The sequence below is a fragment of the Lepus europaeus genome, chromosome 9 (genome assembly GCF_033115175.1).
Source record: "Lepus europaeus isolate LE1 chromosome 9, mLepTim1.pri, whole genome shotgun sequence".
Classification (NCBI taxonomy): Eukaryota; Metazoa; Chordata; class Mammalia; order Lagomorpha; family Leporidae; genus Lepus; species Lepus europaeus.
In genome coordinates this window covers 68,603,449-68,617,954 of record NC_084835.1, presented here as the reverse complement: position 1 = coordinate 68,617,954, position 14,506 = coordinate 68,603,449, and the positions used below count along the sequence as shown (strand labels likewise).

Genomic DNA, 14,506 nt, shown 5'->3' with positions numbered 1-14,506 from the left:
TGCTCTGGCCCCCACACCAACATGGGAGACAGAAGAAGCTCTTGGCTCTTGGCTTTGCATTGGCCCAGCTCTGGCCATTGTGGCCCTTTGGGGAGTGAACCAGTGAATGGAAGGACCCCCCACCCCCACCCCGTCTCTCTTTTTCTCTCTCTCTGTAACTCTGCCTCTCAAGTAAATAAATCATTTTTTTTTTTTGACAGAGTTAGAGAGAGAGAGACAGAGAGAAAGGTCTTCCTTCCATTGGTTCACTCCCCAAATGGCTGCTACAGCCGGAGCTACACCGATCCAAAGCCAGGAGCCAGGTGCTTCTTCCTGGTCTTCCATGCGGGTGCAGGGCCCAAGCACTTGGGCCATCCTCCACTGCACTCCCGGGCCATAGCAGAGAGCTGGACTGGAAGAGAAGCAACTGGGACTAGAACCCGGCGCCCATATGGGATGCCGGTGCTGCTAGCGGAGGATTAACCAAGTGAGCCACGGTGCCTGCTCCATCAAATAAATCTTAAAGAAAGAAGAAAAGCGCTCTCAGAGCAACATGGATTGTGCTAAAACTGAAGCAAGAGCAAATGTCAGATTTACAGTGAGGCTTGGGTGGAAAAACAGTGAAATCACTGATGCTTTAAGAAAATGTATGAGGAAAATGCCCCCAAAGAAATCAGCAGTTTACAAGTGGATAACTTTTTAAAGAAGGAGCAAGAGGATGTTGAAGATGAAGCCTGTGGTGACAGATCATCTACTTCTATTTGCAAGGAAAAGAAATTAATCTTGGTCACACCCCAGTTGAAGATGATCAGTGATCAACCGCATAAACAACGGCCAACAGCACAGACATCGCAACTGGTTCAGCTTACACAGCTCTAATGGAAAAGTTAAAGTGGTGTAAACCTGTTCGACGAGTGCCAAAACTGTTGTACTCAGATCAGCGGAGTACAGAATTTTAACAGGTGTTTTAAACAAGTGGGATCAAGATTTGGAAGTATGTATGGAAGAACTAACAGGAGATGACACACGGCTTTACCAGTGGGATCCCGAGGACAAAGCACAATCAGAGCAGTGGCTACCAAGATGCAGAAGCGGCCCAGTCAAACCAGAAGGCATTTGTCAAGAGCAAAGGACACAGCAACGGGTCTTTGGAATGGAAAGGCATTTTGCCTTCTGACTTCCCGCAGGGCCAAAGAACAATGATTTCTGCTGATTATGAGAGTGTTTTCAGAACCTCAGGCAGAACATGAGCAGAAAAATGCGCAGGAAACTCAGCAGAGAGCCCCCTCAATCCACCGAGACAATGCTCCTGCTCCTACCTCTCATCAGACAATGGGCTTGCATGAGAGTTTCCATGGGAAATCATTAGGTATCTACTTTATAGTCCTGATTGGCTCCTTCCAATTTCTTTTTCCCTCCTAATGTTAAACACGTCTGTAAAGGGCACCCATTTTTCTTCAGTTAATAATAAATTTTCTCAGAAAAGCAGAGACAGAAAATGTCTGATTGTACAGAGATGATGTGACTGACACTCCCTTAGCTTGCAGAGGAATAGCTCAGGATGTGTGTGTGAAAAGTCTGCGTACATACTTAGAATAGAAATCTTTATATTACTGGGCCAGTGTTGTGGTGCAGTGGGTTAAGCTGCTAATTGCAATGTTGGTATCCCATATGAGCAACAGTTTGCATCCCAGCTGCCACACTTCAGTTCAGCTCCCTGCTAATGTACCTGAGAAAGCAATGGAAGATGACCCAAGTTCTTGGGTCCCTGCCACCCATGTGGGCGATCACGATGGAGCTTCTGGCTCCTGGCTCTGGTGTGGCCCAGCCCTGGCTGCTGCAGCCATTTGGGGAGGTTAATCAGAGGATGGAAGATATCTTTCTCTCCCTAACTGTCACCCTGCCTTTTCAATCAATAAATAAATCTGTAAAAAATGTTTACACTATTTGTCATCAAATAAAACCAGGCTCCTTTCAAGGTTTTTTTGGTAGATAGATGTAGAGACACCTGTTGCCAGAATTCCGTAAGTGACTGCACATTAACTCCCATGTTATTCCTGGCTTCAGTGCAGTTGGTCAGCTTTAGCTTCCACTTCTTAGTGAAGCCAAACTGCAAGCCCTGGGGCTCATTAAGTGTGAGTCAACAAGAATTTCCCGGAAAGCAGCAGAACCTTGCAGATGCAACCCCAGTCCATCCTGCTCCCTTCTGCATTGTCTTTCCTCCTTCCTCAGAAATGACATCTGTGGATATAGAGAGAGGAGAGGTGCTAGGGATGACGAGGTGTGGGAGGGAACACTTGCAGCTACTGCTGGTCCAGAGGCAGCTGAGCGGACTGACCAGAAAGAGGGTCGCCTGGCTGGCTTGAGAGGTTGCTCAGATCAACTCACAAAGTATAGTGAAGAGCCCAGGGATACAGGTAACGTGGGAAAGCCCATGTGAAAAAGCATCATTTGAAACTCAGCTCCGAGGCACTTGAGAGACAGAGCCCTCATTCTGAGACATCTCGCACTTAGCACAGCTACATAGACTTGCCTTCTGCCCCTGCCCTGTTCCCCTCTCTCCCACTCCTGGAGCTCATCCATCAGGAGGTCCTGCTGATCAGCCTCATCCAGCCACACACACACCAACCCCTACCCTGTGATCAAGTTCTGTCCACATCACTCTTCCTCCTTCAACACACAGGTGCCTCTTGGCTGGTCTTTTGGAGGTGGGGCACACTGGCTGGGAAATTCCAAGGTCAAGGGCACCAAACACGGTCAGCATGGGTTGGCGTGGCTCTGAGGCCAGTGAGGACCTCCTAAAGCAGGGCCTGGTGCAGGAGGCCTTGTTGTCAGGGCAAGGGCAGGGCTGGCCTTGATTTCTTCCTCCAAACTGCTAAATGAGCAGGCTTTCTTGTCCCATTTCCCCAGCGAACGTTCCATTCCAAGCCACCCACAACTAGTCCATCCTCACACCAGACTGCTGCCTGCAGGCTGACTCACCTATAATCTATTCCAAACCCAGCACCCAGAATGACCTTTAAGAAATATAAATCAGGGCCAGCGCCGCGGCTCACTTGGCTAATCCTCTGCTTGCGGCGCCAGCACCCCGGGTTCTAGTCCCAGTCGGGGCACTGGATTCTGTCCCGGTTGCTCCTCTTCCAGTCCAGCTCTCTGCTGTGGCCCGGTAAGGCAGTGGCAGATGGCCCAAGTGCTTGGGCCCTGCACCCGCATGGAAGACCAGGAGGAAGCACCTGGCTCCTGGCTTCGGATTGGCACAGCACGCTGGCCGTAGCGGCCATTTGGGGAGTGAACCAACGGAAGGAAGACTATTCTCTTTCTCTCTCTCACTGTCTAACTCCGCCTGTCAATACACACACACACACATACACATCAGCTCAAGTCAACACCTTTCTTAAAACCTCCTCCTTATACTTAGAATATGATTCCACTCCCCGACCTTACAGGCTCCTCCTGGGGACACACAGGAACTATCCCTGGAGTCCACAGTGTGAGCTCTGGCACCAAATAGGATTGTCCTATCTGGGAACTTATCTGCATAAACTTTAGCAAGTTAGGTAAGCCTTCCTGGGCCTTCATTTCCTCATCTATAAAGTAACAATGAGATTATAAGCACCAGCTTTAGAATGGTTACCTGGATTCAGACTGGTTTGTGAAAAGCTCTCAGTACCCCCACACTCAATAGTGGCTGACAAAAAGAATCATCGTAACAGAAACATTAACTAAACATCAGGGGCTAATCTTTAACAAAGAGCTTTTCATACACTGACTCGGCTGTTAGGGCGCACTGTCTATAAACGCAGTATTTCAGAAATTCCCTTGAAAAGACAAGCTAACACTTCAGCCAGTGGAATGATACAACCATGGAATTAATAGCTAAGCAGCAGCCAGAATACACTGATAGGATTGTCCAAGGTATCACGACTCCAAGAGACACTTAGAAAGCTCTTGTTTCATAAGCATGTACAATGGCTGTGAACTTCCCTTATTCTGAACTTAGACTGAGGAAGAATAGGAAAAATACACGCAAGCAAAACTGAGCTTTCTTATCACCCGAGGCCCGCCCCTTATTCAGTGTTCCACTCTCACCTGCAGGCTCCCTGACATGCAGCTGCCCAGCCGCTCTAGAGCTGGAGCGCCCATCTTGCCCCAGGAAACCAGTACACTTGTATTTTCAGCTAAGATGAGTTTTTAAATCAAAACTGATCTTCCTTCAGAGAAACCCGCTAGTCCCTGATTTCCCTCTCTGGAACTCCTCAGATGCGCCGCACACGGTTGCGGACAGCTGCCTGTTCTCCGCTAAGCAGGCTCTCCTCTAGGTTAATGTTCCCAGGTCCTCGACCCTTCCTCACAGCACAGGGTTTCTGGACCCCGTCACCCTGCTCCTACTTCTCCTGGACTCTGAACATCCCTCTTGGAAGGGGCCCTCCAGTGTACCACTATCCTCAGGGCTGGCCTTACCGCCATGAATGAAGATACCACCTCTATGAATTTGGATATCAGATTTTTACTAGTGTGGCCAAAGACCACATTGATTTTCCTGGAAGACAAATGTAATTGCTTTTACTCAACTGAAATAACCATGCAAGTCCATCTGTTGAGCCATGCCCTCCCATCAACTTTTAAAAAATTTTTTATTTTTTAAATTTTTGACAGGCAGAGTTAGACAGTGAGAGAGACAGACCGAGAGAAAGGTCTTCTTTCTGTTGGTTCACCCCCCCCCCCCAAATGGCTGCTACAGCCGGCACTGTGCTGATCCGAAGCCAGGAGCCAGGTGCTTCTTCCTGATCTCCCATGCGAGTGCAGGGCCCAAGCACTTGGGCCATCCTCCACTGCCCTCCCAGGCCACAGCAGAGAGCTGGACTGGAAGAGGAGGAACCGGGACAGAATCAGGTGCCCCAATTGGGACTAGAACCCTGGGGTGCTGGCACCGCAGGCAAAGGATTAGCCAAGTGAGCCGTGACACTGGCTCTCATCAACTTTTCTCTGTGTAGTCTCACCCACCTCCGAGCAGGATTTTACATTCATTTCCTATCTATTCCATTTGGTTGGCATCTTGCTACTATTCTACCTCTCTACATCATTTTGGATTAAGATTCTGCCATCTATTAGACAGTATATAGTTTCACATCATACAAGTACTGGGTTACCAGGTCACCTGTCTCCCCCTGCTGTTCACTGACAAAGCTGTTGAACAGAGTCCTGCCACCTGCTATTTGGGTCTGTCTCTAGGCTCATAAGGGCTCATGAATGACCATTTTTTTTTTCACACTTGGTCATTGACTAATATGGGGGACACATCCTAGCATGACCCCAGAGACTTCTTCTCTTGCATAGTTCCTTCCCCTTGAGTACAGAACATGTGACTTGCTTGTAGCCAACAGAATATGCCAAGGGTGATGGGCTGCCCCTCCCTCAATTAGCTGATGTTATTAAAACTCTGTCTTAGCCGACTGGGTGACACTCACTTGATGACTGAAGAAGCTGGAGGAATGCAAGATGGCTGCCTGGCCAGGAACTGTTGGTGGCCTCTAGCAGCTGAGGGGTGCTACCAGAAAGAGAGCAGAGGGCTCAAACTTGTAGCCTCAAAGAACTGTGCAAAGAATCTGAAGGAACATTGTTATGGATCTTTCCCTAGTCGAGCCTCTGATGAAACTGCAGCCCAACAGTGAGCCTGCAGCCCGAGTAGAGGACTCAACTAAACTCTGAGATAGCAAGTTACTCAGTTTGTGGTAATTTGTTACGCAAAGAAAACCAAGAGATCCACCTAATTATGCTGTGATCCAGAACCTATTTCTCCATCTTGTTCCTAAGGGCATTACTGTCAAAGGTCTGGCTGAAGTCCAGATAAATCTAATAACGATCAATACAATTAAGTAAGATTAGGTTTACCTGCTTTCTTTGCAAATCTGTTCTGAGGACTATGGTTTTCCAGAAAGCTCACAATTATTCTTTTAATAATATCTCTCAAATTGTTCTTGGGCTGGAAGACAAATTCCTCTACTACTGAATGTGTAGAATTCACTTTATTCTCTTTTTGAAATTCAGCATTACAATTGTTGATAGCTTATTTTCTTATCCCCTAAAATTCTCTCAATTTTAAGCTACCACCTGGTCTTCCCTGCATACCCCAGACTGCTAAGCATAGCATCTTCCACATGGAACTTTCAACTTACAATCTGTGAGAACAATTTATGAGCAGAAAATACTGTCAACGTATGGCTGTTGTGAATCTTCAAAAGAAGACTTACTCTCGGCTAAGGACTGTGAATTTACATGGATGATAGTAAAACTCAGAATTTATATACAAGTCACACTGTGACCTGTAGCAACTGTCATGGCTAAACACACATCCACTTGTACATGGCATTTGGAAACAGGAATCCATGAATGATAGCTCTGTGACCTCAAAGGATTAATTTTGCTTTCAAAGAAACTCATCTGTTCATTTGAAAGGAAGAGCTGAGACAGAGTATCACCATTTGCTGGTTCACTCGCCAAATGCCCACAAGGGCTGGAGCTGGGTCAGGGCTGAAGCCAGGAGGCAAGAATGCAATCCATGTCTCTCCTGTGGGTGTTAGGAACCCAGTCACTTGAGCTACCCCTGCTGCCTCCCAGAGTCTACATTAGCAGGATGCTGGCATCAGGAGCCAGAGCCGGGAGTTGAACTCACATACTCTACTACGAATATAAGCATCTAACCACTGGGAGCTCAATTTGTATTGACATTTTTCAGGTACTGAGAAAATCCATCCAAATTAACTAATCTTTCGTTCAACAAATAATTAATGGGGCATCTCTGAGCACTGACCACAAATACTTGGTTACACCTCTTTTCAAGACCTGGAGCTTCATGCCCTTCCCCTAGAGTGTGCGCTGAACCTAGTGACTTGTTTAAGAGCAGGGTTACAGTAGAAGAGGTGGTGACTGCTGAAGCGAGGCTATCAAAGGCACCCTGGCATCCACCTTGCTTTCTCTCTTGGATCACTTGTTCTAGAGGCAGCCAGCTGCCACCCTGAGAACACTCGGGAACTCCACAGGGGGAGGAACTGAGGCCTTGCAAGAACAAGTGAATAAGTGATGTTAGAAGCAGATCCAATAGCCCCAGTCAACCCTTCAGCATGCAGTCCTAGACAGTATCTTCGTGTAACGTTCTGTGAGATACTGAGTCAAGACCACCCAGCTAACTGGCTCCACAGAATTCCACAGAAATGATGAGATAAATAGATATTTATATTGTTTGAACTCTGCAAACTCGGGGCTAATTTATTATGTAGCATTAGATAAATAAGAAAAACACAAATCAGACTTCTCACTTACCTTGCAGTATTGTGAAATTCTTGATGAGCTGTCCGTGTTTGGAGTCCACCAGCTTCATTTCTTCCATAATCACTGATAAGTTGGCCACTTCAGTGTCTAACCTGGACCTCATCATATCTTGTTGCATCCTGAGAGAAACAGAATCCAAACGGATGTTGGCCAACGTATTATTCAAGGAGGTCAGGTCATCTGTGTGTTTGGTTAGGGTATCTGTGCAAGTGGTCCTGACTTCATTCAGATTGCTGGTCAGCGTCCGCAGGTGGTGCGCTGTGTAACTGATGTTGCTAATGATGTTCACGATATCCGTCTCAAAGAGCTGGAAGCGTTCCTCCAGCTGGCTGAACTTGATGGAGGTTCTGTTCTCTGCATCCTTGTGTAAGTCCTGAAGGTCTTTCAGGTTCTGCTCGTTGGCCTGCGAGATGGTGGTGATGTTGTCCATCTGACCTGTGAACGAGCTGAGCTGGCTGTTCATATCTTCCAGGGTGTCATTGTTGGCTTTGGCCAAGGCGGAGTTGTTGGCAGCCAGAGTCTGCAAGCTCTGCACTTTCTCCTTTAGCCAATCGGTGTCCTTCTTGGCCTGAAGGAAAACCTGCTGCAGGTTTTGGAAGTCGTTCTTGATTCGCTGGATGGCCTGGCTCGTGTCGTCCACAGAGCGCTGCAGATTGGTGATGAGGTTCCTCTGCTGCACCTGGGTCAGGTTCAGGTTGTTGAGGTTCATGATGACCACGTTATGAGAATACATTTGGTTCTGCAGGTTGCCCTGGAGCACGCTGGTATCTTGCTGCAGATTTGTGACGTAGCCATTGTAAGCCTGGAGGGTTTTGTTTACAGTGGTGATGAGGAAAGAATTGTTCTCCAAAGTTTCTTTCAGTAGGCTCTGCCTGTCCACCAATGCGTCCCCACTCGCCTGTAGCTTCTCCAGCGTGTCTTTGTTCTTGCTGGTTTTTTCTGTGATCTCTCGAAGTTGCTGACGAAGATCCAGAATGTCTGATCTGAAGGTGGACAGTTCTGAGTTGGTGCTAATAGCTTTCTTCCCAGTTTGGTCCCCTGGAATAAGAATTGGTTTGTACTTAGACGGGTGGTAGGGAGAAGTGTTCAGGCAAGGTCAAGGAGCTCGAGGGGACCTAGCTGGCAGCCACAGTCCTTTAGATGTGAAATTGTCTTAGATGCAGACTGCTGTGCAGTAGCAAAATACACGTATCTATAAAACTAGGTCCTGGGGAATAAGAAAGAGTGTGCAGTACCAGGACTGATACACTTGGGTGAATACTTTCCTCAAAGAGGAAGGGGGATTCTGGATTCTAGGACCCCAGATAGGGTATCCTTATAAAGAAATACGTTGGAAATTCACCAAAATTCTGTTTTTTGAAACACAAACAAAAATCAAGGAATAGGATAAGCAGGAATCTTTGATTTTATAAATTAATGTCTATAATTCCTCTATGCAGTTTAAAATATGTCAAGTAGGAATTCAACAGTCTGGATGGCTTGTCAGATTTTATTTGGCACATAGTAACACACTGGGCAGCAGTCAACTCCAGAATTGGTCCTTAACTTTAAAATGCCAAGTCTCTGAATTAAATCATGAGGAAAGACTCAAAACATAACACACACAAAATCCTTCTGGGTGAGTGGGCGTTCAAAGCAATGTCACTCTAAAAGGCTGCAGTTTCTTATACAGAGTAGAGTTGGGGGTTCCTTCTACTTAATGGTTCCCTCTTGTTGGAGGTTACCTAATTTCTTCAGGTCGCTTTCCACTGCTGTGAGCTTGTCATCATAGGTTTGGCGAGATGTCTCCATGCCACCTGTGACATTGTCCATTTTCTCTACAACTAAGATTTGGAGAAGAGTACATTAATCCACATATTTGCTCATGTTTGTGTTTTGCAGTTCCAAGATGAGATTATTTCATTACAGAATAAAGGAAACAGTTTGAAGTGAAAATTATAATTGGAATTAAATATGGGAAAAAAAGTATTCTTTTAGAAAAATAAGTAAGTTACCTGCTACAGAAGCCAGTGGTGTAACTTACTTGGTTGAGAATTAACTGTTCTTAAGATTCTGTAATTTTGGGGCCGTTGCTGTGGCGCAGAGGGTTTGCGCCCTGGCCTGAAGCGCCGGCATCCCAAATGGGTGCCGGTTCTAGTCCTGGCTGCTCCTCTTCCGATCCAGCTCTCTGCTATGGCCTGGGAAAGCAGTACAAGAAGGCCCAGGTCCTTGGGCCCCTGCACTTGAGTGGGAGACCTGGAGAAGCTCCTGGCTCCTGGCTTCGGTTCGGTGCAGCTCCGGCCGTTGTGGCCATCTGGAGAGTGAACCAGCGGATGGAAGACTTCTCTCTCTCTGCCTCTCCTCTCTCTGTGTAACTCTGACTTTCAAATAAATAAATAAATAAATCTTTAAAAAAATTCTGTAATTTCTTGGAGGTTTCAGAAATTGGAACTAATTTTTATTTTTTTAGTGAGTTAAAGATATCCTTCCTTGATCTGTTTCTTATTTTCTGTTAATTTCCATAGGCGGAGGCAAAGAAAATGGTGATCACTCACAAAATATCATCATTTATCATCTCCCTAACATTCCCAGCACAAAGGACTCACAGGGATTCTGCTGGTGAAAAACACTTAGTCCAAGTCTATACCTTGTAGAAGGGATGAAAGGCAAGGCAAGGTGTTTGCCATTGTCTGATAAAATTCCATTGTTGACACCTGACAGCTTGTGTCTCCTTCAGGGACAAACTGAATCTGCAGTTTCTCAGTTCGCAAGCAGATGCCTAAATGGTCTTTCCAAACAATGATCTATGAACATCATTTTTAAAAAAACATTTTCTTGATTGTATATGGCAGAGAGGGTAAGTGAAGCTACGCCAAATAAAAACTTTGGTTCTTGTTTGTTCTGCATAGTCAGTAATTCTCTATGGTTACAAATTCAAGTTTATGTTTCTAGAAAATCTAAGGGGAGGATATTTCTCCAGAAGTGGCTCCTGTGAGATCGAACCTCCAGCAGCTGGATATCAAGTTTGGCTTTCTTGGTATCGATAAACTTTTATTTTAAAAAAAGAATTTTTAAAAAAGCCGTTTTTAAAAAAAGATTGTATTTATTTGAGATGTAGAGTTACCGACAGAGAGAGGGAGAGACAGAGAGAAAGGTCTTCCGTCAGCTGGTACACTCCCCAAAGGTTGCAATGGCCGAAGCTGGGCCGATCCGAAGCCAGGAGCTTCCTTGGGGTCTCTCACATGGGTGCAGGGGCCCAAGGACTTGAGCCATCTTCTACTGCTTTTCCAGGCCATAGCAGAGAGTGGGATCAGAAGAGGAGTTGCCGGGACTAGAACGCGCCCATATGGGATACCGGTGCCACAGGTGGAGGATTAACCTACTGCGCCATGGTGCAGGCCCCCAAAAGCCTTTTAGCATGAATGTTTTATATATTAACTGTGAGCTAATAGGTCCCGTTTATATTAATTCATCAAGTGCTCTACCTATATATCATACAAGAAGATTCTCCTGGCTCCAGTCAGGAAAAAGAAGCAAGTTCCCATGTGTTTGGGGGACCCAAAGTGAACCTCCTCCGTGGATCCTGGAACTAGCCCTGGAGGAGCTCAGTCTGCACCCCCATCCCTTCCCTCCCCTGCTGTAATGTGGTCATAATGAGATGTGGGCACCATACCACATGCTCTCTCTCTCTCTCTCTCTCTCCCAAGCCTTTCCATGTGTTCCTCTCTGGACGCAGAATGCTCTTCCCTGGCCTCTTCCCCAAGCCAAGCCCATCCTGCCCTTCAAGACTCAGCCTGTCACTGCCCGAGGAAACCTCTGCTGAGGGGCACCTTGCAGAACTCTCTTGGCAAGAAGCTTTTGGTACCACAGGACTCAGTGCATTGTGCTGTCACGGCTTGCTTACTAGATGTTTTAGGGCAGGAAAATTTGTACAGATGCTCTTTAAAGGCCTGACTTACTTTCTGTCCCTATAAACCCATCATAAGTTGAAATGCAAAGAATACTCCTAAATCCTAACTCAGCAATGCAGCACACTGCAGGGTAATGGTCCCATTGTGACCGTGGTGCTGATGAGGAGCTGCACTACCACTGCCCAGCATCATGAGAGAGAACTGGATTGTATTTTAGTAGCCCAGAAAGACAGCGACATTCAAAATCTGAAGCATGGTTTTCACTGAGTACTTATTGCTTTGTACCACACCAAGAAGGTGAAAAATCTTAAGTTGAACCATCATCATACGTTAGGGATCATCTGTATTCAGTTTTATCTTCATCTCCTAGACCAGTGTGTAGTGCTCAGTAGGTGCTCAACAAATATTATGATGTCATTTATTTAAATAAGTCAGAGTCTGCATAGTGGCTGCTGAGGTCTGTGAAAACCAGGCTGAGATATGGGTCTCACACACAAACTTACAGATCAGCTAACCCAGGGAGGCCTCAGCATTGGCACCGAGTAGGACATTTCATTGAGTATTTATTGTTTTTTTTTTTAATTACTATATAGACACAGAGGTACAGTTACAGTAATCTATACCTTCGGGTTGTTTGATAGGCATGCATGCCCCTAAATCCCTGGAAACTCTAGAGAACAGAATGTTTCATATGTGCTTTAGCAAAGCTACGGTTTTTTTTTTTTAATATAAAATATGGAATGTTTACGAGTTTAGGTTCAGTTTTGATCCTCAAATCAAAACACATGCCTTGGTCTGTCCTCAAACCACACGAAGGGTCTGAAGTCCTGCCTTTCTTTCCTGGAAGCCAAAGAATCTTCTAAATGTGCTGACAGTCATTTTCTACCCTCTCTGCTTTTTTCTTCCATTTTAGTTTTAAAAAGCACAGAACTGTTAGGACAGATAATTCGGATTTGCTTAGAGTACGGGGAATGAATGAATGAATGAATGAATAAATAAATAAATCTATATCTATCTCTCTCTATATATATTTTTTTAAAAAAGAGCTATTAACTTTTCTGTGCAGCAAGGAAACTAGGTGCCCTTCCCACAAGTGCTAATGAACTTGTTACATGCACTGGGGATGGAGGGGTGGGGGTGTCTGTTTAAAAATAGGATCCTGGTATAAAACTACAAACCTCAGGGTTGCAATGCTGGCAGCTTGCTGGTGCATAAAAATACTCAACTGAAGGAGATTCAGAACTAGCACTTGCTGTAATAGTACAAAGTATTTTCGTTGATGGTTACTTTAAAATTCTTAATCAGAGACATAGTGGCAGAGCCATCCTATCTTACTCTAGTTAGAAACATGGGCCTGTTTGTTGCTCATTCTTACATGAGGAAAACAAACGGGAAACACAGAAGGATCACCAGCAGTCTGGCTGTTCACAGGCTCCCTCTACTAGGAATTGCTTCTCAGCAGATACGTCCTCTTCAGAACATGGGTGTTTCAGGTATTAAACCTGGAGCTGTTCCCCTTCAAACACTGAAAGCGCAGTTCTATAAGATAACCTGACAATAAACTCTCTCTGTACTCTGCCTTTCAAATAAATGAACAATTGTGTTTTAAAAGGTACTTTGGTATCCTCCCTAGGCCCAGGTCACTAACCTCTCCACTTGTCACTCACTTGTTTTTAATCACTCTCTGTGATTTGATTCCACGGCACATCAACTGAACCCTTTTTTGAATAAGAATGGCAGCAGCTACTGTGTCTACCAATCATACTAAAAGTAGATATTCTTAGCGGGCACACTGCACCTCAGCTTGTCCTCACAGCTCCCATTTTACAGGTGAAGAAACTGAGCCTCAGACACATCCAATAACCTGGTTACACATCTTGTGAACTGTTAAGTGTTCTATCAGGCTCTTTCTGTAATCCCGGATTACTTTTCACTTAGCAGTTCTCTTTCCTGAATCAGGGGTCCTCTGATGAAAAGAAAAATCCCTGGAGGGGAAGGATTATGTCTTCTTTAAAGTTATCACCACCAGATGTTTATGAAGCACCTGCCATGTGTGTGGTATCACAGTGCGAGACATTGAGGATGTAAGAGACGCAGGCCGAGGCCCCAGGAGGGAACAAGACCAGAGCACAGAGTTCCTGCCTAGGGCTCAGTCCCAAGACGTCTACTGGATTGATCCTGGTGCTGAGAAAGAAGCACACCCTCTCAATGGTGCTTGCACGTGCCAGGGGTGCCAGTTACCTGGAATTCCATTAAAGGCATATCTGCCTGGAACGCTATCAAAGTTCATGGCAAACACAAAATCTAATTGTAGGGTGCTATCAGGAACACACAGAGCTCTGCTGTGTGATTTGATATAATCTGAAAGCCCACGTATGCACTTGTAATTGCTATTTTGGTAGAGCTTAGTAGGAAGATTGACATTCTATGGCTAGGAGATTATTTTACATTTTTTTTTCTTATTTATTTGAAAGGGAGAGACAGACAGACAGACCAGAGAAGATAGAGAAGTGTCTCCCATCTTCTGGTTCACTCCCCCAAATGCCTACAACACTGGTGGCTGGGCCAGGCCAAAATAAGAGCTAGGAACCAATTGTCTCCCATGTGGGTGACAGGGACCCAAGTATCTGAGCCTTCAACTGCTGCCTCCCAGGCTGTACGTCAGCAGGAAGCTGGGACCAGGAGCAGGACTGTGAATTGAATCCAGGCACTCCAATATGGGAGGCAGGTGTCCCAAGCAGTATTACACCAAACACTGTCCCTTAAATGAGATTCTTACTGAGAAAAATTCATATTTCTTTCTTCTTTATCCTAATTACCTTAAGAATGCTGTGGACTGGGCAGGGTAGTAAAGTAGGATTTCCCTGTTCAGAGAATGTTCTGGAGGAGATGTGACCCACTGAACTTAAGAGACAGCTTTTGCCAGGATGCTCCATCAGCTAATGACCAGAAGCCCAGGGCAGAGGCTGTACCAAGCTGTAAACAGGAACAGGCTTTGTGCACAGTGGCTGCCGCGCCTCACGGTCACAGCCACCTTACAGACCCAGTGTGAGTGACTAAGTGATTCCCTGGCTGTTTGGCAAATTCTCTAGAAGGAACTTCGTTATATCCTAACTTGTAGCTGCAGAAGTGAGAGACAAAGAGGACAGGAGAGAGTTGCCTTTGCCAACTCTCATAAGTGAAGGGGTTTCTATTTCCTTTCCTTTCAACTTCTTCAGGGAAACACCTTACTGTGTATTTTCACTGAGTATTCTTTTTTTTTTCCCTTTTTTTAATGGAGAAGAGTTTCTCCAGACATCAAAGGGAGA

At 45.6% G+C, this 14,506-nt stretch overlaps 1 protein-coding gene across 1 annotated transcript in view; it reads right to left on the bottom strand.

Annotated features, from left to right (window-relative positions):
- COLEC12 (collectin subfamily member 12) overlaps positions 1-14,506 on the bottom strand; it is a 201,716-nt gene that overhangs the window by 22,349 nt on the left and 164,861 nt on the right. The window contains exons 4-5 of the mRNA XM_062201437.1: positions 9,033-9,131; positions 7,300-8,346 (exon numbers count right to left, since the gene is read on the bottom strand). Of these exons, the coding sequence (XP_062057421.1) occupies positions 7,300-8,346; positions 9,033-9,131 (1,146 nt within the window). The remainder of the gene's footprint in view (positions 1-7,299; positions 8,347-9,032; positions 9,132-14,506) is intronic.